This window comes from Molothrus ater, chromosome 1 (assembly GCF_012460135.2).
Source record: "Molothrus ater isolate BHLD 08-10-18 breed brown headed cowbird chromosome 1, BPBGC_Mater_1.1, whole genome shotgun sequence".
Classification (NCBI taxonomy): domain Eukaryota; kingdom Metazoa; phylum Chordata; class Aves; order Passeriformes; family Icteridae; genus Molothrus; species Molothrus ater.
The window spans coordinates 63,051,188-63,074,520 of NC_050478.2; the positions used below are offsets into that span (position 1 = coordinate 63,051,188).

Genomic DNA, 23,333 nt, shown 5'->3' on the forward strand with positions numbered 1-23,333 from the left:
TACACATGTGAACACTCACCCCCCCCACTCTGCAGGGGAACAGGCTATCAGTGGTTTGGCTTGGAATAAGCCATCTAAAGAAGGTATTTGGTAGGAGAGAGGGGCCATTGCTTGTCTGTATCTTGGATAGTAATGAGATCCCTGAGATGCTGCTGGCTGTCCTGGCCTGTGTGACGGGATAGTAGCCTGTGTCTTGATGGCAGAGAATAAATGGTGCCTCATCAGTAGTTCCTGTTGTAAAGTTCAATATTTTGTGAGGAAGAGGTGCTTTAAAGGCCTGAATTATTTTCTAAATCCTTAATTACTGTTTTGTCTTGTTAATGTGCAGTGTAAAGTAACGCTTCACCTTTTGTTTCCACTTCTGTATTTTAATAATTTTTCATTCCAGGGGCACTGTGGCTCCTTGGGTGGAATTGTAAATGTCTTTGTCACTTGATCTTCAATAGCATGTGATAAAACAGTACCTTTGTCCTAGCTAATAGTCATGTGCTTGTCTGAAATTTGACTATCTAAATAATGTACAGATTAGTATCAGAATGAGAAACTGAAGTTTGAGAGACACATAAAAATCTGATTTCTTTCAGTCTTCCTTTAGTGAAATGCATTTGTATTTTTCTTCTGCAGCCTACAGTACAAAATTTCAAACAGATGGGGTTCAGGCTTGTGGTGATAAAGTTACTATACTGGAAATCAGTCATTTTGACTGGCAGGAACAAGGGCACATGTCAGTGGAAAAAAACATATTTTGTTTTACTCATGTCTGATCTGCAATGCTTAAGTAACTGTTCTTAAGATACGAGTATCAACAGAAATTTAGCTACCAGAATTTCATTGAAAAAAGTTATAAAAAGATCTGATTTAAAATGAAATACTTATGTGTTTGTGTTGACTTGCATGAGAGAGACTGCTGAAATGAGAATGCTGCATCTGAAAAGCCTTTTTCATTTTTCTGAAGCTTTTTCCCCTTTCAAATAAAATACTCTGCTTTGTGACTCACACATGCAAAAGTTCAAGAGCTCAATTTTTCCCATTTTGTGATTGAAACTTAAATATAAAGAAATACACTAGTATACCAGATGTTCACAAAAATAGACCCTTGTTAATAATAGAGACTCTGTTTGTTGAAAGAATAAAACTTGGATCTAAGAATCTTCTCTTATGCGTGAATGCCGAATCTGTTCACAGCATGTTTTACAACTCAGTGTTGACTAAGTTGTATCTTGGAGAGCTCTATCAGTAGGATTTGCATACATTTATGTTTGGATTTTATAAGTTTATAAGAAACAGGCAGTGACCCAGTTTAAGAAACAGGCATTTAAAGAAAGCTTTGCAAACAAAATCAACCCTGTCTGTATGTTTACTGAAGAGTTCTACCAGCCAAAGGCAGAGGGGAAAGGTGCTAATTCTGACAATAGAAATCAGACCAGTAACTTTCCCATTGATCCTTTCATAAGAAACTAGCTAGTTTGTTACCATATGAAACAAGTGACTGTCAGTAGTTGGGAGAAACTGCAACTCTTCAATCTTTTATTTTCAGGATTTCACTGCAGTTGGATTTTTTTCTTTCAGATCCTGTGTAAATGGTGCACTGGTATGTTCTGCCACTCAGTTATGGCATGGAGATAGAATATTATGGGGAAACAACCATTTTTTTAGGTAATAGTTGATGTTTATATTCCACTCATTTTACATTCAGCCTATTTTTTTTTCCTTTCGTTATTCTAGATAATTTTTTTTATAAACTGAATTTCCATTTTCACTCAGAATCAATTTACCAAAGAGGAAACGTCGAGATTGGCTGAAAGACCTTGAGAAAGAAACTTCCTTAGGAGAGCATGATCTGGATGCAGCTAGTGAAGCTTCTTCAGAACCAGACTACAACTATGAGTTTGCACAAATGGAAGTTATTATGAAGACACTGAATAGTAATGGTAAGGCAACTGCCAGATAAAAATGTTCTTTTGGATTATCTAACAAATTCAGTCTGGAACTCAATTTCTGGGTAAAACAAGCAATACACTCGTTCCAGGGGCCTTTGGAGGATTTTCAGGATAAGATATATATATAAAAAACTATATATATATATGTACACACACACACACACACACACATATATAACCATATAGATATGTTAAAAAAAATGTGCACCTAGGTATAAATACACACACAGGATTGTAGTTGGTTTGTGCCCTGACACAATTTTGCCTGTACCTCTACTTACTCACTTTTATAGTGCAGCTGAGTTGTTACCATATGCCTGTCAAATTATCATCCAAGTTTACAAAGTTCTTGTTTTTGTGAGTTACTGTAGAAAAAAGGGGTGCACCATATATGGCTCAGATAGTTTCATCCTCCTTTTTGTATCAAATGTTACTGACGCCATTTTAACCTCATTAAAAAAACATTGAAATGATGGCAAAGCAATAGGCAAATGCCAGCTTGTTTTTCAGCTCTTGATCACTCTTAATATTTCATTTAGTCTTTGTTAAAACAAATTGTGATGCTTTCTTGGAACAACACTTTAAGATACAATATAGATAAAATAATGGTAAGGTGTATATAAAACAATATGGCTTTTTCATGATTTCCAGAAGGCAGGTCATAGATCATGTGATACAATAGAGTATAAAGAAATGCTGAAAAACTTGGTAAACTACGGAATGCTTTGTACAGGTGTTTTAAATACACAAAATCAGAGAGGCAACTACCTTGGGGTTTGGTCCCTGATCAAGATGACAGAGTAGATGGTGGTTCATTGCTTTCTGTTCTCCTTTCTTCATCTCTTCACAGTATTTCCATGGTTTGCTGTGGTTTGCATGTTGAAATACAGCATTTACTTTTTATTTTGTCTCCTCTTATTGTTTTACTTTGTCTGTTTTGCCATTGAGTAATGAGCATGATGGTTTCATATGTTTGAAGCAGCAATACTTTGCAGGTTTTTTACAGTTTCATTTTTAATGAGATTGCTCGTGTGAGTTACAGGATCAGGTCACTAAAATTGATATGAAATTGCTGTTTGATAACAGAAATATTCTCATTATGATTCACTCATACCAGGAGAGGAATTTCAGATGAATCTGCCATCCTGGTGGTCTTCAGTGTTGTCATCCCTTGTGAAGATTCTGTTGCCCGTTTTAAGGCCTCAAACCATCTCATATCTGTGCCAAAACTGGGACAAAGGTTTTGAACTCAATTGGCTTGTGCATGAGGCTGCTGGAAAAATCTGAAAGCATTAATTGATGCTTGATCTGCCTGTTACTAACTGGAGATTTGACTGAAGTGTATCAGTCTATAACGAGTCAGTGTTCTTTGAACAAGGGGTCACATTTTTTGGTTTTCATGTGTTGTTATCCAGCTGATTGAAACAATTCTTCACAACATTCCAAGTGTCTTTACATTTTAGTTCAGTAAGCTTTTCTGATTGTGGTCCAGGCCAGTCTGTTTTGGTTGGTTGCTTTCTGTGTCTTGGTCAAGAACAGTTTCAGACCTTGCCATTCCTTAAAGCTCTTTCTTCCCTACTGCAGAGCAAGTGTTTGCAGTCATACATGTCACACTGTTTCAGAAGGGTCATATCCCAATTTCTGCTGCTTCTGCTCACTCCCACATAGGTGTTGCTTAACTAAATTGGAGTAGTTAGTGATAATAGAATGCTGACAAAGCAAGTGACACTGAGGATCATAGCTTGCTCTTTTGATTTGAAGTTAGATAAACAGTACCTAGCAGCACTTTCTCAATGCTAAAGTACCTTTTTTCTGACAGGCTTCCAGTTTGTTGTGTAAGAAGTGAAGCAGTTTCTTACAGTGCCATTTATTTATTCTTCCTTAAAATGAAAAATAAATATGGGTAAGGAGGAAGAAATAACTAAATGACTGAAGACTGTTAATTCTATTACACATATTTTCTGGAGAAGTCCTAAGAGGGGAATGAAGAGATATTTAAAAATTTTGATTAGATAATTATTTTATAATCTTTTATAGATACAGCCTAAAAGCAAGAGGGTTTGGTTTTCCTTTGTTTTGGTTTTTGGATTCCTCCCTCCTGCTGGATTTGTTTGAAATTATAATCCTCTTTAAATAAATATCCTGGCTTCTCCAGGGTGCAAACACATTTGTTTTTATGGCATGTAACCAGTACAACAGTGTCACAGACTCCATCCGGCTCCAGAGAACCTCTGAGGAAAATGTGTAACTTTGAAAACTGCTGTAAAGAAAACATCCCAATTCTTTCCTTCCTTCAGCATGTTAACTTTCTTTGTGGGGTTCTGTCAGATCAGCTTTGTACTGCTAATTTGTGATGCTGGTCAAACATAGACTGCATCAAAGAAGTTTACTTTATTCTTGTATACTGTGCAGTGGTTAAGTAAACAATGTGATTAGGTTAGGCAGCTTCTCATTTTAGCAAACAAAACTGTTACAGCTCAGGGAGAAGATTTTCATAAAACTTAGCAAAGCAGCCTGTGTCATAACCCTCTTCTAGCTTGCTTAGAGAAATATACTTGCAAGAAATGTTAGGGAATTTATTCAGCATCAGTGTGACTCGATTAACAGATTCCACATGTGAATTAAGTAACATTGTAGCAAGGTAATAAACGCTGCTTATGCTGTGAAGAAAATACATCTTTGTGTTCTGTGTTAGTAGTCTATGATTTTGCAGGAGATTAACTGCATATGAATATTCTTTTCAGGGTCATTGAACTCTTGTCACATAAATATGTAAAGGATTGGGACTTGGAACATCTAACGCTGTATGGAATTTGCTGTGTATTTGGCAGGCACTGGGTAGAATCTTCCTTAATTTATTTGACTTTGCATGAGGAATCCAAAATTGTAGAACATGGTGTTTAAATTTAATTTAAACACTGTTGTAGTTCTTTTGAACTGTAAAAAATCTTGACTGTTTATTTCTTCAAATTCTACCTAGATAGTTTATAACTCACTCCATATTTTACTTTTTTCCTGTGACAGCCTTAAGGTTTTCTCAGTAAACTCTTTCCAAAGCTAAATTAAGAACTTTTCTAAGACTGTGAATTTACCTTTTGCATTACAAGACAAGCATAATCCACCTTTTTTTCTTTTTTTTCCCCAAGCAGTACAGGATTATGTTGCAATTGGAAAGTTTTATACTATGTTCTTGCATCTTGTTCCAAATATTTATCATGGTGTAATTTGATCCTATGGTTGTTGTGATCCTGTAAATCTAGGTGGCTGAAAAGTTTACTTTTATTAAAAAAATCTGTTTCTTGAACTCATAGCTGCTCTTTGAGTGGTTTAGGAAAGTCTCATCTTAATGAGTCAGCCTTAGATTAATTTCCTGTCTTTGCAAACACAATAGAGGAATTTTAATTTCTTCCATGTCTCTACTCTATCATCTGCATAATACCTGATTTTCTCAAATATTCCTCTATATAACTAAAATTGGTTTGGGGAATTATGCAGCAAAGGCCATGTATTTTAAGATAGTTCTGGTGTTATCTGGAGGAGTTAGGAGGATCACGATGGTGGAGATGAACATTAATAACTTGGTTTGTAGTCCAGAATTTTAGAATTTGGTTCAGTCAGGGTTTTGGTTTTTTTTGCACTGTTTAAAAGCTAATAATAGCTAACTTCTTTCTGAGAATGTCATGTACTAAAAAGTAATATTTCTAGTTATTTTAAGGCACTTTTATGCATCACTAGTTTGCTATTTGGTTGCTATTTATACTGACTGATTTTTAACTTTGTGCTTTATAATTACCATTGTGGTGGTATTTGTGATGCCTTTGTGTGAAGCTAGTGATTTCTTCCATGAATAAGGCCAGGGCCACAGAAGCAACTTGTAGAAGTGTTTGCAAAAAGCAAATGGAAGATTTTAGTTTATAACTAAATCACACAGATGTATTTTTTGGTTTTGTGGGGTTTTTTTGAGTGGCACACCTCTAGTTCCAAAATGGGACAGTGTAATTAAATCTAGGTTTATTTTTCTCCCTCCTTTGCAATAGACTGGCATTCTTAAATTGCAGTAGCTCTTTTTTTTTTTTTTTTAGTTTAACAATGAAATGGAAGAGGTATAACAAACAGTTATTTTAAAGCTGAAGTTCTTTGCATTTGAAAATCCTGGCTCCTGGCATGTCATAGAGCTGCAGTATTGCTTCCTCTAGCAGTCCACCGCTCCAACTTTGGGACTCCTCTCCCTCCCTCCTGTGGTGTACAGAGTCAGCAATCTGTTGGGTGGTATGCTGTCACTCAGTTGTCTAGATTGGTCCTCTTGCAAACGACTTTTTTTTTTTGCTGTATTTGAGCTTCAAGAGATGTGTGCATGAACCAGGTATATAGACTGGTGGTACATAGAGCTTACTCTATTAAATGGCTCTTTCAGAGGCACAGGCTGGCATGGGACCTAACCCTGGGAACAGAGTAATGTTTCATTTATTTGAATGCACTTCAGATTTATCCCTAGCTGATTGACACAAGCAGTTTTTTCAGGGTAGAATATCCAAACGGATATTTGTTCTGTGTTGATACCAAGATGAAATGGGGTTTGTAAAGCTAAATGCAGAAGGCCCCCCCGGGACATATTTTGTCTGCCTCAGTGCTGTGCAGCACATTAGTGCAGTGTGATGTGTGACCAGTCAGACCATTTGTTTGTCTTGGTTTTCATCTGCAGCTCTCCAACATGTTTCATTCTCTTCCAAAACAGAGAAAGTACATTGCTTTTTACTTCCTTAAGTCGTTTCCTCCTCTGGTTAACATCATCTTCCCTTGTGTTTTGCTTTGTTTTCTTATTAATTTGTTTCCTTTTCCATACATTTTTTTTTCCCCACTCAGATTCTGGAATATATTATAACTACACAGCACTAAAATGTGCAATAGACAAGGGTCTTAACTATTGTTGTAGCCTTTTGCATGCCATTTGTTTTTTAATTTTAGTTTGGATTTATCTATTTAATGCAACATTCAATAGTTTGGGGTGCAATTTGCGTTTGCAGACTCTGGGGTATGTTGATTGCTGTTATCAACTAAATAATGGGCGTCCTGTAATGCTGAAATGGCATTTTCTCATGTTTTCTGGGTCTTTTTTTTTTTTTCTCTTTTTTTTTCCTTCCCTTCTTTTTAGACCCAGTACAAAATGTGGTGCAGATCTTGGAGAAGCAGTACCTGGAGGAGAAGCGGAGCGCTCTGGAGGAGCAGCGGGTGATGTACGAGCGCGAGCTGGAGCTGCTGCGGCAGCAGCTCTCCCCAGAGAGGCAGCACCAGCACGGCAGCGACAGGCTCTCCTACACTGCTCAGGCTGCACAGCAGAAAGTCAATCTCTGGACAGAGGAGAGGTGAGAATACTGGAGTTAAAACAAAGTAGTAAGAACTACAAAGGGTGGAAGGTGTGGCTGGAACCTTGTATCCAAAATTAGTAACTCTTTTTGTGGGGTAGATGTGCAGAATAAGATCTGCGCTTCCACCAAAGCGTTAGCATTTTGTTTAGGGCTGAGTTGGGATGTTTAACATGTGCAAGATTTAACTCACAAAAGACAAAAATTTTGCTTTTTTGAGCAGTATTATAGGTCGGTCTTCTGTGTGGTTTTTTGGTTTTTTCTTTTTTGTTTTTAACTTGAAAACTGCTTATTGAAACATTTGGTTTAGCAAGTATTGTTTTAGTTCATGAAAGAAAGGAAAGAATTGTGCAGAAAGATAAATTTGTCAACTAAGACTAAAGAGTCCAGTAAAGAGTATTGTGTTTTGCAAGTGTACAATCAGAGCAGTAATACTTTGCAGTCAAAAAACCATAAAAAGTACAGAGAATGGGGATCTATATGTGTTTGTACGTTTGTGTTTCTAAATGTAAGCCCAGCTTTAGGAGACAATTGGTCTGGTTAAGCTGCTTAAGAAGTTAAAGGCTTGCCATGAGGGGAATTGGCCTCTTTGCAAAGGAATAGCAGGCACCTGAATGCAGCCTTGGTGAAAGACCATCATGAGTTTGTGGGACCAGTTAAAATGCACTCTAGGAAGATGTGAGCAGAGTGCGTTTTGACAATGGAAGAAGCCTTCTATTGGTGTCATTGAGGAGAGAAGGATTCCAGCTCCACAGAGAGAAGTTCAAGGGGCAGCAACCAAGATGATTTAAGTTTTCTGAATACCAGTGAGTATTCTGTCATGGGGCTAATTCAGCAGGAAGAATGCCTAGATGTTCTAACAGGTTCTTGTAAATTTATTTAATCTGTTTCTTTTAAAACAGAAGCTTCCTTATTCACACAATGGGGTTTTTTTCTATATGTAGTGAGTTTGAGTGCTCCTTTTTATGTAATTATTTTTGCTTTATTCTTCACCTTTAAAAATCTAAATCTATTTTCAAGCAGGATCTAAACCAAGATAGTTAACATTGTTTTGCAGCTTTCAATTGAGTGTGTTAGAAATAGAACAGAACAGATCTTGGTTTAGTTTTTGTGCAAGATTTTGTTTTGTAATTTCTGCCCAGTTTAGCCTGGGAAAAAACCTAAACAAATAGCTAACTGTTGACCAGCAATGGCTAGAATGTTTTTCATGGCAAGTGTAGGGAGAAGTAGTTCTATGATTCAGCATTAATTAAAATAATTGTTTGCCCCTGTAAAAGCTAAAAACAGAATCATTGGGAACTGAATATAAAATGTCACAGAGTTATAGTTGGGATTTGCACTCTTTTAGGGCTGCACAAGGAGTGCAGAGTGAGAAATGTAGCTGGAGGCCTTTCTGTTCAGAACTGCTTTGAGCACAGCAAGGCCATCCAGAATTCATTGATAATGCACTGCAGTAGCAGAGAAGAGAACTGGGCTTACTAGCAGGGGAGGCAGTACCTCTGAAAAGCTGCAGCAGAAGGGAAAAGGAAGTAGCAAAAACTTGTCTGTCCTTGAGAGCTGTGACGAGAAGATGCTAATTGATTTACTTAAAATTACCCATCATAACCACACAATCACAAAAAAGAGAATCTGGGGTGATATCAAGGCTAAGTGTTCCATCAGCTTTCAGTAGTTGTTTTTTCAGTTGTTTTTTCAGTAGTTGTTAGATTTTCTGAGGAGGAGCTGTGCTTTGAACGAGAAGTTTTGCCTCTGAATTTCATGGGTGAATGCTTTACTCTGTATAAGTGTTGAACTGTTTGAAGCCTGTACTTTGCTGCATTGTAAAGAAAAGGAGAATGGATTCTCCTTGGAGCGATCCATGAGGAGTCTCATAATGTTTTGGTGGCACTGCCATTGAATAAGCAGTTTTCTGGAAGAACTCATTATCATTTTCATGTCCTCCAGAAGACCCTCCTAGATATACTTTTTATTTATTTGTAGTTCTAGAAGAGGTTTCGGCTGCTGAAAAAAGGGGGAAAAATGAATAATCTTAAATAGGAAACCAGTAAAAAAAATCTTTGAGTGGTTTTTGCTGTGAAAGCATGGCAACATGTTGCTGAGAGGATGTTTATCAGCCAACTGGCCAGAGGGCAAAAAATCCTGGGAAGAATGGGAAGACTGGATGTGAAAAATGTGCAAAAGTTTCAAGAGTCTGGGTTGCAGGGGGTTTGATTGGTGCAGTTTTAGCTGCCTCTCTGTTGCTGTTGCAAATGAAGCTGGGCTCTTCTGGATCAGGCAGCAAAATTCATTTGATAGGTATCAGATGTGGGCATGAGGCTGTATCTGTCAGATCAGCTGGAACACATAGCACAGAGGTTATTCCCACTTTCTGCTGACTGTGGAAGGCCAGATGATACCTGGCCAGGTTTTAAATCCTGTTGGCATAAAGTTAACCCATTGTAACTTCAAACAAATTTTATTTGTTGAGGTGGCGGTGGGTGTCAGTTGTTTCTCCTTGTCTGGCTTAAATGATTATTTCAAGATTCCAGTTCAATGAGTATTTGCTCCAGGTAATACCCTAGTGGAGCTTATGTTACCCTAGTGGTCATATATTTAATGTAGTGAGAATTAAGAAATCCTGTCTGAAGTGCCTTTTTTTTTTCCTTAACTTTCTGGAAGGGTCTGGCACAGCTGTATGCAGAAAAACATAAGTGTTATAAGAACTGCCCATAATAATTGGTTGAGTTACTTGTACTTGTTACTTGCCTTACAGTCTTAAACCATTCCTTTCTCAAGAATCTTGCTAATATTGGTGTGGGAGCCTCCCGAAACACTTTCAAGATGCTGATGTCCCAGAACTGGTGTCCCAGATTAAGGAAGTGACTGGCTGTAGCTGGGTCCAATGGCTCTTACAGCACTTACATACAGATAAAAGCTGCCTTCTGTTTCCCTACTTAGGCATTTGTTTTGCAGTGGCTGTAGGTGTGGTACACTCTCAGTATCAAATACTTTCTTGGGATTAATTTTTGACTACCTTAATTTGCCGTGTGAATCCAGAATGGCTGTCTGTGGAATGTGTCACTCTTACGGTCTGGGATTGCTTATTTAATTTTGATAGCCTGGATAACAGAAGCAAGAGGCAGAGAGAAAGGAATTTTCCATCTAATGCTGGGAGGAAATATGGAGAAAGTTACTAAAAATCCACTGATGGTAGTAGCTATTTAAGACCAATAAAACCCACCACTGTTGCAAACCTAGGCTGGGTAGGGGAGAGAGCCAAAGCTGCATGTTTTAGCATGTTGAAGACACTAAAATTCAGGGCTGCTTGCTAACAGTGCTGGATGTTTACCACTTTGGTTGTGGTATCAGAGGACTGTCAGAGTGTGGTTTGAAATAGCCATTCCTTGGGATTTTTTGGAAAAAGATAACCACTCAACTAGAATTCTGTTGGTGACTGACAGGCATGTTAGCAGCAGGCAAACTTTGCCTGTGTTCATAGAAGGCCTTTGTTCCTCCTACAGTTGTGTATAATTTAAGGTGTTTCATAGAAAGGAGAAGTGTATGTGCTCAACATGTCCAGTGTTTCAGTAGGACTTTGCATAGAAAAGCTAAAAAATCATACAGGGGAGAGCTGGTGACTGAAATATCCAACGTTTGATCTTGAGTTTTATAAAGGTGATGAGACACAGTAAGTGCTGTTGAGATTACAAAGAAGGCAGAATGAGCTTTGCTCAGAGGATAATCATGATAATTTAAAAAGGTAATTTAAAGATGAGAATCCCAGGTGAGGGCATATCTTAGTACACAGGTGTATGTATAATATGTGTCATAGCAGGTTTGCCAGGTTTTGCATTACAGTAGATTTGCTCAGACAGGCCTGAGAAACCTCTTTGGAATTTATCCAGAAACCGAGTGCACAGGCTTTAATCTGTGCTCATTCATGTGTTACTTAAAAGATACCTTGGGTAAATAGGATTTAAGTTTTTTTATTTATATATTTTTAATGTCTATGCTTGAATAAGTGGGGAGTGGTCTGTGGTCACTACCAAGCCCTTGGAGTGATACAAAGCTGTGGCCTTGCAAGAGCAAGTTTTATCAAGATGAAATCTCACATGTTGGGACTGGTAGATTCTTTGGAACAGGACTCCAGATTAAAGGCAAAGACAGCTGCAATTATTTCATTTCTTGAAAATTTGAAATGTCCTCAGGGCTTTAAACAAATCATCACTGTACCAGCTCCCATATTACTGTGACCTTTTATTTGGGCATCACCATACTAGACGTGCCTCAACAGTAATTTGTTTAATATGTGATCACTGCTTTCCCTCAATAAAATTGTGTGTTTTATGCTCACTGACACAGTGCTACTCAGCATTTCCTCTTAAACTTGTTTCAGAAAAGCCTTTGTTAGCATCTCTATTTGCAGCTTTCCAATAATAGAAATAGGTTTCTGTGTATTTTTCATGTTACCTACTGCACCACAGGGATGAATTGTTTCGACAGAGCCTGGCTAAACTTCGAGAGCAAATAGTAAAGGCAAATACTCTGGTGAGAGAAGCAAACTTCTTAGCAGAAGAAATGAGTAAGCTAACAGATTATCAAGTAACACTTCAGATCCCCGCTGAAAACCTCAGTGCCAACAAAAAGGTAATGCTAACAAAGAATGCTGGAAAATGTAGCTTTGTGGCTAAACTTTGTAGACATATGTTACATTCATCCAGCCTGAGCCAATAAAAAGTTACTTTTGTTAGAATATGCATAGGCAAAATAGAAGTACTACCTAATTAATATAATGAAAGTGAGTAATTAAGTAAAAATGGCAAAAGAGCATTAAATATGGCTCTTGCTGTTTTCAAGTGTGTGATCGCCATATGTGCAATGCATATGAACAGACATTTGTGTTCTGTTGCTGCAGAACCTGCATTTTAGTTATATCTGCAGAAGTTAACGGGTTTTGTTACAACTTCCTACAATTTTATGTCTTAAAGCGTTTTACAGTGCTGCTGTAAATATGAGAGCAGTTAGGAAAATATACTTGTCCTAAGGGCTTTGATTGAGTGTGTTAATGTTCCTGTGGGAATGGTCATGTTTGAGAAGGATAAAGAGATCTGGATCCTCAGAGGTGTGTATAGGCCATGCTGTGTCTGAGGACAGAAGTAGCATGACTGGCATGCAGAGAGAAGCTGCATGTTCTGTATTTTATTCCTTTCTAGGAATGCAGTTTGAGTGAAGAGTTAAACTATTACATGCACGTTTCCTGCACTGATTGTTTTTTCTTCTGATTTAGAGGGGTGCAATAGTAAGCGAGCCTGCAATTCAAGTGAGAAGAAAAGGAAAAGGTACTCAAGTGTGGACTATTGAGAAACTAGAGAACAAATTGATTGACATGAGAGACCTCTATCAAGAATGGAAGGAGAAAATTCCTGAGGTAATTTATGTATTCTTGAAATGGATCAAAGATTGAGTTTGTTTTATTTAGCCCCTTTTAATATGTTATAGACAGCAAGGGCAATGACTTTGTATATGAAAGGATAGGGTACTATGGTTTGTTTTTTTTAAAAAAAACTAAAACAAACAAAAACCCAGAACAAAACCAGTATATAATACTAAATATTCACAATCCCCACGCATAATAAAACACAGGTATGTCCTATCTCACTTGTGTTTTCAGATGTTAAGTGTGCTGATGTCAGATATAATTGTGCTGAGGTAGTGACTCACAATGCCACTAAGAGCATATGTTTACCTGGCATGCAGATGACCACCAGCTCTGAATGGAAGCAGCAAGCTGCATTAGAAATACAGTTATTTAGTGTGTCAAAGCTAACAAGGATGCTGCTTAAAGTGCAGAACATACTGAAGGTGCAGAACATAGTAGTGGGATAAAACTTGATTTTCAATTATGAAATATTCTTTAATTTCATTTGTATATTTCCCAGCCTTAAAGCAGAGAAGAAATCAATTGGAGATACTTGGTCACATCAGCATTTCTGCAAAACCCAGTGGTGTTTTGTGAGAATTTAAGTAGCACATTAGGCTTGGCAGATAAGCATGAGATTTGCCAAAAACTTGCTTGTTTACTAGAAAGAGATATGATATTTGATATTCCAGTAGACATCATCTAAGTATCCAGGTAGAAGTGCATAGGAAATATATCTTACTGTCTACTGGCTGTTAGGAAACACCTAAATTACTTGTATCAAGAATCATTCTTAAATATGTTTGAACAACTCTTGTGCCTTTGTTACATGCTTTGGACGGGACAATGAGAATCTCTAAAATCATAACACAGGGGAGGTCAAGCACTTCATCTGTGCCCATTGAAGACAACGATGATTTTGCTGCTGACTTTAGTAAGAACTGATAGCACATATTTAAATACATTATGTCTGCCTGAGCCAGGATTCATTCTTTCCATGACCTATGTCGTCCATAATGCATGTGTTCTATGTGCTACATAGAAACACGTAGGTCAAATGCATGTGTTGAAGACAAAACAGGAGAAGAAGGGAAGGAGCTAACAAATTCACTGAGGAGTGCATATCATGCTAGGAATCTGCATGAATTCTTTGTGGCTGTATGGGGAATGCTGCAGGTGTGATTTCAGCTCTATGGGAGTCATAAGAACACTTGTTGACTTAAGTAGGAATCATCCTGCACCTTCCCTTTGCCCTTGTAGTGGTAGCCAGCAGCCAGACCAGCACAACATGAGGATGGTTTGACCTCTTGTTTAAGAAGTATAAACAGAGCAGAAAAGGTGAAACATCTTGAAATCAATGACTACTGTGACTCCTCATGGTAAAGTCTGCTTTGCCTTGACATTGCTAAAATATGCAGGCTATCATATTATTATATCCCTTAGTAAAGAAAGGATTGTATAATGTCTCATCTCAAAGATTTATTTTCAAATTTGTAATATGATTCTAGCCTCTTTCTGCCTGTGTAACAGGAAGGAACAAAGATAGGTAGTGGAATCATTCTTGTGCCATGATCTTTTAATACTATGAGGTTATTTGATCTCCTGTTCCCACGCTGGTGGTCTTGTGACATCTCTTTCATTATTATCGTAAACAGATAAGGAAGCTGATGGGCAAGAGAGGTGATCCTTTCTACGAAGCGCAGGAGAACCACAATTTGATTGGCGTCGCCAACGTGTTTCTGGAGTGCCTTTTCTACGACGTGAAGCTGCAGTACGCCGTGCCCATCATCAGCCAGCAGGGCGAGGTTAGGGCTGGGCTGGGCGTGCTGAGAGCTCCTGCAGGACTCTTTGTGCTCCTTGTGCACCGGGGCTTTAGCAAGCAAATGGTGCCTGCTGTCTTGTTCCCCAGTGAATAAGTGTTTTTCAAGTGGCCTTGTATGTTCTCTGTGTAATTGCCTTCAGGTGGCAGGGCGGCTGCATGTTGAAGTAATGCGTGTCACCGGGTCTGTCCCAGAACGTGTGGTGGAAGGAGATGACTCATCTGAGAACTCCAGTGAGAGTGGGAGTCTGGAAGTCATGGATAACAATGGAGAAATTATTCACAGAGCGAAAAAGCTCTCCTGTAGGGTGAGTGAGAACACCTGATGAAGTGTACAGTTTCGAGCCGCTGTAACTATGTAGTCAATCTGATGTAAAGTACTAGGCTATGTAGACTATTGCTGTCTGAAAAGTCCCTGAAAGGACTCCTCTTGTTCCAGCTCAGGGTAGGCTAGTCAGTGGTTTCCAGTGGCTCATTTAATTTGTTTTAGTTTCCAGTAGATGCACATTTGCACCATAAATACTGGTGTTACAAGGACAATCCTTTACAGACACAGAAGGGGAAACAGTTTTTCCCTGTCACTGTCTCCTGTAGTTTGATCATCTAATGTCGTATCTATGGGTGGTGTATGAATTTAATTTCTTCTGTGATGAAGTATTTCATTCTCCACTTGAGCTTATCAGCTTCCCCTAATGAAACATGTACATGGGTGAGGTCCTTATGTCTACATTTCTGTATATACAAAATCATATTTTTAAGGATGTTCCTAAATGGGAGCATCCTTACTATCCTTTAAAACTTCTTCTTGGCTGTTGGTCTTCAATTTGCAGTTGAAGAGGAAACATTCATATTCATGACAATATCTATTTTGTCTCCTCAGGTAAAAATAAAAGAAGCAACTGGACTGCCACCCAATCTCTCCAATTTTGTCTTTTGTCAATACACATTTTGGGATCAATGTGAGTCAACAGTAGCAGCACCAGTAGTAGATCCAGATGTGCCTTCACCTCAGAGCAAAGATGCTCATTTTACAGTGACCTTCTCTCACTGTAAGGTAAGTATTTTTATTATGAAACAGTGTTACCAGGAGGATCATATGTTTGGGAGAAACTGTTTAGGGTCTGAGCCTTGTTTTGCTGGGGGAAGAAGAAGGAGGGAGTCAAGTCATTTAACTAATGACTTTTAACTATGCTTCAGAATGCCTCAATATTTCACTTCATCATTTCTTCAAAATGTAGCAAAAGGAAAAGATCTTTTGATTAGGGATCTTTTAAATTCAGATGAGAATTTAAAGTGTGGAGAAATCTATCATTTTTATAATGAAAGCTGATAATATACTTGTTTGATAAGCTCAGTAGCTTAAAAGAGATCACTGGAGCTGAGACATCACTTTTATGATGAAATGTGGTATGCAGGAGCATGAATTGCTGAGATTATGAGGTTTTACAACTTTCATGTTCAGAGTGGAGCTTTGTGGTGCAAACTGTGTGGTTGATGAGGAAGGAAGTTAGTTGTTTGTGTCCTTACAAGGAAGTTGAGGAAATACGATTATTTAATATGGTTGAATGTGATTTGTTTTTCTCCTTGCTAGGACTATGTGGTGAATGTTACTGAGGAGTTTTTGGAGTTCATTTCAGAAGGAGCTCTTGCTATTGAGGTGTGGGGTCACAGATGTACTGGCAATGGCAGCTCTGTTTGGGAAGTTGATTCTCTTCATGCAAAAACTAGGACACTGAGAGACAGGTACAAATGAATTACAAATTAATGCTTCCATCAACTTGTTATAAGTTTTGTAATACCTGCACTGCACAAATACTTTGAGGCAACCATGAGTTTTTATGGGGATATCTTTTTAGATGGAATGAAGTAACTCGAAGAATAGAAATGTGGATTTCCATACAAGAATTGAATGAGATGGGTGAATACACTGCAGTTGAACTCCATCAGGCAAAAGATGTAAACACAGGGGGAATTTTCCAGCTTAGGCAGGTATGTATCTTTTCCTTGCCATCTTATTCATGCTTAAGTTAATTTTCAATTTTATTCTTAGTTTTTCTCTCCCTCTCAATTTCCTGCTTAGGGTCATTCTCGCAGAGTTCAGGTGACAGTGAAACCCGTGCAGCATTCAGGAACGTTGCCTCTCATGGTAGAAGCAATTCTTTCAGTCTCTGTAGGTGGAGTGACTGCCAGATCAACCAAACTGCAAAGGGGCTTGGACAGCTACCAGGTAAGGCAGTTAATTTCTCAGTTTGGTGTAGTTCTGCTGTTCTAGACCCAGCTCAACACAATTCCAAAAGGGACCTTAGCACACTGGTACGTGATTTGCAGTTTTACACGTGCTTGAGGTTAATACAAGTAATGTGAGCCTGTGGTGCTAAACCTGCTTTTTTTTGCTTATAACTCAGTTTATGACTGATAAAGTACCAAGTATGGCAGGACAGAAGGAATACAGGAATTGTTTTTACCTTTGTGTAAAGAGGTGATTAATACTAGATTCCTAGTGCTATAAGTTTTCCTCCCTTACAGAGGTGGTGAAAGTTGAGGAGGGGAAAAGCAAAAAAAAAAAAATAAAAGAAATTTGTTAGAGAAAATGTAGTGAGATACTATAATACTATTAGCTTCTCAAAAAGCACCAAGTTGTTATTTGATAAGAATCAAAACCAGTTGTCACTGAATGTGAAAGGGCTATTCCACATACCCAAGGAAGTCCTTAAGAAGCATAAATTATTTCAGCTCATACTGGACAAATTCATATTGGAAACAAACCATGATTTTAACAGTGATGGCAAAGAACAAGTGGAATGGGCCATCCAGGGAAGCAAGGTGCCTTTTGAAGAAGGTTTGCATTCAGTTCCACAAATAATTCTAACCTTGGATACAGATGAAACTGTAAAACTTGAGATTAGTGATCTGCTTGCTCAATCATTTTTCTGGCACTGGATTCTGTGGAGATTTTAATTATTTTATTTTTTAAATAAACATATTCACTAATACTCAAATCATTGCTGACCTGCTACAGTGTAATAAAAAAAAAAAATTTCCACCTTTAATAAGACTAGCTATTTGAGTGTTGTGATTTTAACATTTTACAAGTTTGTGGCAGAAATGTTGGTATTCGTGTTTTGGGTTATTTCTGTTAATTTCTGTTGAGTGAAATGCATGGGTTTTATGTTTTACAAAATGTATTTTCTCCTACCAGAAGGAGGAGGATGATGGTGGTGATATGGATAGTTACCAGGTATTGCTGCTCTTGCTGTCAATCCTGCGGCATGGGGCACAGCTAATGCTAATGGCCAGCAACTCTCAAATGAGCAAGCAAAAGCGGCTTTGAATACACACGTGCTGTGCATTTTAGAGGCTACCTGGGCTATAAAACACTGCTATTTCAGTTTACCTTGTGACTTTATACTCTTACAGTGTCCTCTCTTCTCTAGTACTCTGCAGTCAGCTCTCCTAACTGGCTACATGAATTGCTATGGGAATAAAAGCTCTGAAACTTTTATTTAGAATGAAAGCAGTTTCTGATGAATATCACAGGGAAAAGAACCAGCAGCTGCAGGCATCTTTTCCAGGCAAATTATGCAGCATAAGATATTTTGTTTGTTTTCTAAAGTATCATAACCTTTTATGTTGTGCAGTTTTCTGAAATGCTTGAGTGAGAGCGGAGGATGTGAATGGGGGTAGATACAGAACCTTCAGTGAAGCAATTTTCTTTTATCTGCACAAAACCCAACCTTGACCCTGTTTTCCTGTGTGATAAGGCACAATTTAGACAGTGTAACAGAAGACTCATTTTAAAAGGTGACAAAGAGCAGAAGAGGAAGGAAATCCTCCCCCCCCCAATTAAAATAAATTTTAGATTTCTACATAGAAGAACTTCTTTTTAAGAGGTAGTCCAACAGAAGTAAAACCAGTTAGGTGAGAATGCTGACATCCCTTAAAATGATGTGTTAAGTTTCCTAGCAATCTCAAAAATATAATTTAAGGTACTAACTTCTTGCGGGCTGTTTATGCGCTTCCTGACATATCACAGAGAAGAACCAACTGGATTTTCTGTGATACCACAAAGCATGATTGCATGATGGGTTTGTTTGCATGAGAAATCTTTTAATTGCACTGATAGCAGCTGCTAGCAATGGAATTTTGTGCAGGTTTGAGGGCATACTGACCTGTCTAATCTTCAGGAGAGCTTATGATCAACTGATGATACTGGGTTTTCCTCTTCCATATGCTATTCAAAAGTTTGATTGCCACTTCTGTGAGTAATTAGCCCATGGTGTGTAATCTGTTCAGCAGCAGAGGCAGTCACATTTTCTTTTCTCCTGTTGAAATCTGAAACTTGAAAGTAAATAAACTTCCCTTCATGGGCAATGAGGTACTTAATCAGTGTGCATGTCATTCAGGGGAAAAGAGTTTTCTGCATTGTGCAAGCCATTTAATATAAATTCTGGTTAAATTACCATAAAATTCACTGCCCTTTATTCTTACCCACATAGTCTCATGACCTTCTCTATTTCCGTGTTAGGAAGAAGATTTGAACTGTGTACGAGAAAGGTGGTCTGAGGCATTAATAAAACGCAGAGAATACTTAGATGAGCAGATCCAAAAGATCAGCAACAAACAAGGTTTGCAGCTTGAAGTCTCTATCATAAGTACTTTATGCCCTATACCACAAAAAGTGTGTCTCATCTGTAATCCTAATCTCTTCCACCATAGAAAAATCAGAGGATGATATAGAACGAGAAGCTCGGCTGGTGGAACAGTGGGTGGGGCTGACAGAAGAGAGGAATGCAGTGTTTGTTCCAGCACCAGGCAGTGGAATTCCCGGTGCCCCCGCAAATTGGTATGTTCAGAGGAGCCACTGGAGTTGCCAGCTTTTTGTACATAAACTGTGCATTCTGCAAGGTACAAATCTAAGGATGTTTTGGAGTGTTCTCCTGTGATACTACAAACTACATTCAGCTGACAAAAAGTTTAGAAGGTCAGGTGCTGTTCTGAATGTAAGAAAGATTTGCTTAGCTAAGATATTACATGAGGTAGCTTTGAAATAGCTTTCAAGGTTTGAAAATCACCTTTGAATATAATATAGTATTTTGCAATTTTATACAATTGGGAAAATTAGCTAGTAGTTTGATTCCTTTCAGAAAAGAAATGATTGAAAGATGAATGGTAGAACACGTGGTGATGTCATTGATAAAGGGTAGAGAGGGAAGAAACTGATTTCAAAGGATGTGTTCTCTGTTTCATCTGAATTTGTAATGTATTTCTCTTTAGTTCTAGAACTAGAGCTAAAGAGAACTAAAGAGAACTTAGTGTTGTAATATAGTTCTCTTTAGTTCTGGTTCTAGAACTAGAATTAAACTAGTTCATCTTAGTTTAAAACACATTTGTGTTTTAACTAAGATCTTTGTAGCTGACATGCAAAAATGAGGAATACAACATGTTAGGTTTGGGAAAGAAGGGACAAGAAATACTCCTCTAATCAAGTGTACACTAATGTCTCCAATAGTATTCGAGGAATAATAAAGCAATACTCTTTTCTTGCCATTTTTCCCCTTATCCACCTGAAGCACGCTGTGAACATATAGCTGAAAGTGTGTTTATGGATATAAAGACTGCCAGTAGTTACATATCCAGTTGTTTGGAGGGTGCTGAGCTTTATGTGTGAGATGACTGCAACCAGTTAACTTGGTAAGGAGCAGAACAGGATGTTTAAAACTCTGGTCCTCACAGCAACTGCCACATGCTGTGTGATGTGAATTCAGTTTTGGCAAAGCTCTAGATGTAGCTCTGTGTGTAGATAAACAAAATGCTGTTTGTGCCACACAGGCATTCGGAGTAGCCATCAGAATGTTGACAGCTTTAGCCATTGGTTACACTTATGAATATTGCATGGAGATCTGTTTGCCCAAATTAGCTTAGGTATGAATTTGCCTTCTTTGTTGCCAGCAGTTTGTTTTGTTTCAGGATTCCACCTGCAGGAATGGAAACACATATACCTGTCCTCTTCCTTGATCTGAACGGTATGTTGTAAAAACAGATTAAGAAACTTGTGGAGGGGGAAATGGGGCTTAGTTTAGGTCAAGAAATGGTTAAATGGAAGAATGAACTTGAAGGCTGTAAGAAATCAAACAAGTCCTGGCTTTGACATTGTCTGATATGGCTTTTTAAGTGCTTTTGGTTTTTCTGGTTGTGTATGTTGGCATAATTAAGCGCAACTATTTTAGAATAAGGATTAAAGTCAGGGAACACAGTATCACTGTACTCAGTGATAGGCTGTACAACAGAAAATATGGTAAGAAAGCAAGCTTAGTTTGAATCAAACAGCAGATGAAGAACTCCTGTAAGTGTTTTGACATACAAATTCACATGTCATTAAAGCACTGATAGAGAATTTCCCAATGCTTTCAGAGCTTCTTCCACTGATATTTCTGTGGAGTTTTAAACAGCTCATTTAATGAACACTGTGTTAGGGTTATAATGAGCTTTTTTTACAGAATCTAAGTCTTCTCTCTTTGAAGATATTTAGTTCTAAATGCAAGAAGAATACTGATATATATTCTTAAGACACAGTGTAAGTAATAACAAGAAACTAGAGGTAGCTCCACATTTAAGGACTGTTTAGGAAGCAAGTCTAATTAAAAACCTGAACATAGCACAAGAGGATCTCTAGGCTTTATCACATCCAGCACTGGAGTAGCCTATTACACATATTTATATAGGCAATGTGTCAATAACCTGCTTTAGCTGATACTTTTGGAAAGTGAAATACCCTCTTCCTTCATCTGTGCTCACAAGGAATGGTTTTTTTCAGTGTGGTTTATTTGGTTTTCTTTTTTGTTTCTTTTTACTATCAGTAGAGATTTGCAGACAGAAAATCAAACAGGATATTTAAACAGGTTCATTGTGTCATTGCACACCTTTTGTTTGTTTAGCTAAAAGTGTAATGTAGCCAGAACTGCTATTCTCCATTTCTTTTGTATGCTGAAATCATCTGCAAATGCTGCATAGTAATAAGATTAAGTAAGATTAAATGTATTATGAAATATGGATAGGCCTTTATTACAATTGTGCCTCTATATATTCATATCCTTTGGTATAAAACTATTTCATTCTTTGCACATTTGTTTCATTAGCTGATGACCTCAGTGCCAATGAACAACTTATAGGTCCCCATGCATCAGGAGTTAACTCAATACTACCAAAGGAGCATGGGAGCCCATTCTTTTATCTGCCGATCATAAAACACAGTGATGATGAGGTAAATTGTTAGCAAGCCTCCTTTTTGATAAATGCAGCTTGTGTAAATGCTTTCTTTTTATGTTTTATTTCCTACTTCTATGTATTTAATCATTATTATTATTATTATTACCTTTTTTTGTCTTAGAAGTACCATCTGTATCTAGTGCTGCCTTTATTTTCCGGCCTATTTATTTAGAATTTAGGAGGATATGACTTGATAGCTCTTTTGCCTTAATTCAGAGATGACAAGTCTTAGCTCTTGGCAAAGAATTATTCAACTGCCTGACTCAAAATCCCTTTTCCTGCTTTCCTCACTCCTTCTTCATTTCTCTTGCAGGCTCTTAACTCTTCAGAGAAAATGACTTGTTTTATTATGTGCACTAGGCAAAGCTTAATACTTAAATAAGAATTCTTTCATTTGTAGTTATTAGTACAAATTACTACAAATTATTGTAGTTATTACTACAAATTACTGCTAGTAATTACTGGTTTTTAAATATATGGTTTGGGAATTGTTGGAAATTAATGGTTCTGAATCCATTTTGGAATTTCTTAACTGATACTTTCCATGTCCTGCAACCACTCAGGCTATTGTTTAAGAGACTGTTTCCAGAATAAAGAGGACACCAAAGTTGGGGGGGAAGACAGAGGGAAGGAAAAAACATTCTGCAGAATGGGTACAGGTTTATTCTGTCTGGGCTGTTAACCCAATCCAACATAGATGGAAGATTTTACATTGAAATTAATATACTTCTAATATAGTAGCAGTAGGATCTGTATTCCTTCATCCAGTCTTTCTTCTGCTTTCCTTTCTGTCTCCAGACATGTGAAAACTTCCTTTTGGGACAGGGTTTGCATAGTGCAGATATTGTGGTGATAATTATTTTCCCCAGAATCTTAACACCTATTTTATGATTTTTCTGATAAATTCCTTACTATGAAAGGAGATTTGATTCCGCTTTGTTCCAGTAGAGTGATTTTTCTCTCATTAAGGAATTGTTCTACTTCATGTTAAATCATTGTAAATGATACCTGTTTTTAGAATAATAGAATCTTTGATTACCCTTTCCTTCTTCCACATAATTTGTCTGCATAGGTTTCAGCCACTGCTGCCTGGGACTCTTCTGTCCATGATTCAGTGCACCTCAATAGGGTAACTCCTCAAAATGAGAGAATTTACTTAATAGTGAAGACCACTGTGCAGCTCAGTCACCCTGCTGCAATGGAACTGGTATTGCGCAAAAGGATTGCAGCCAACATTTATAACAAGCAGGTAATAAGTTTATCTATTCTTTTATTCCTTGTTTTGTTTCATATTCTTGATTTAATGAATGTGTTTTCTTAGCTGCTTGCTTAATTTTGTGAGTCTGGTCTCCCCAGTTCTTATGAGAGAGAAATGAAAACTAGATTTTTATAGGTTGCACTGAAGTGTGTACTGGTGTATTTCTTTGAACTGTCCATTTTTTAGCTGATTGAACTTAGTAGCATTGTGTACTGAGCACAATGTTCCAAGGAGTGCTTAAAATATCATAAATGCTAAAAAAAAGTAATTTATTAAATGGTAATTTATT

The 23,333-nt window shown here is 37.6% G+C and overlaps 1 protein-coding gene across 3 annotated transcripts in view; it reads left to right on the forward strand.

The window, feature by feature from the left end:
- The window catches only part of KIF13A (kinesin family member 13A), a 105,512-nt gene that overhangs the window by 68,088 nt on the left and 14,091 nt on the right, over positions 1–23,333 (forward strand). For 2 of the 3 annotated variants that reach the window (XM_036401037.2, XM_036401020.2), the window contains exons 15-31: positions 1,570–1,656; positions 1,765–1,931; positions 7,093–7,303; positions 11,767–11,929; positions 12,570–12,710; positions 14,357–14,506; positions 14,664–14,828; positions 15,401–15,574; positions 16,112–16,263; positions 16,377–16,509; positions 16,601–16,747; positions 17,720–17,758; positions 19,046–19,145; positions 19,237–19,363; positions 20,488–20,543; positions 21,657–21,781; positions 22,859–23,035. In XM_036401037.2, the coding sequence (XP_036256930.1) occupies positions 1,570–1,656; positions 1,765–1,931; positions 7,093–7,303; positions 11,767–11,929; positions 12,570–12,710; positions 14,357–14,506; positions 14,664–14,828; positions 15,401–15,574; positions 16,112–16,263; positions 16,377–16,509; positions 16,601–16,747; positions 17,720–17,758; positions 19,046–19,145; positions 19,237–19,363; positions 20,488–20,543; positions 21,657–21,781; positions 22,859–23,035 (2,314 nt within the window). The remainder of the gene's footprint in view (positions 1–1,569; positions 1,657–1,764; positions 1,932–7,092; positions 7,304–11,766; positions 11,930–12,569; positions 12,711–14,356; positions 14,507–14,663; positions 14,829–15,400; positions 15,575–16,111; positions 16,264–16,376; positions 16,510–16,600; positions 16,748–17,719; positions 17,759–19,045; positions 19,146–19,236; positions 19,364–20,487; positions 20,544–21,656; positions 21,782–22,858; positions 23,036–23,333) is intronic. The other variant, XM_036401029.1, reaches the window with a different exon arrangement.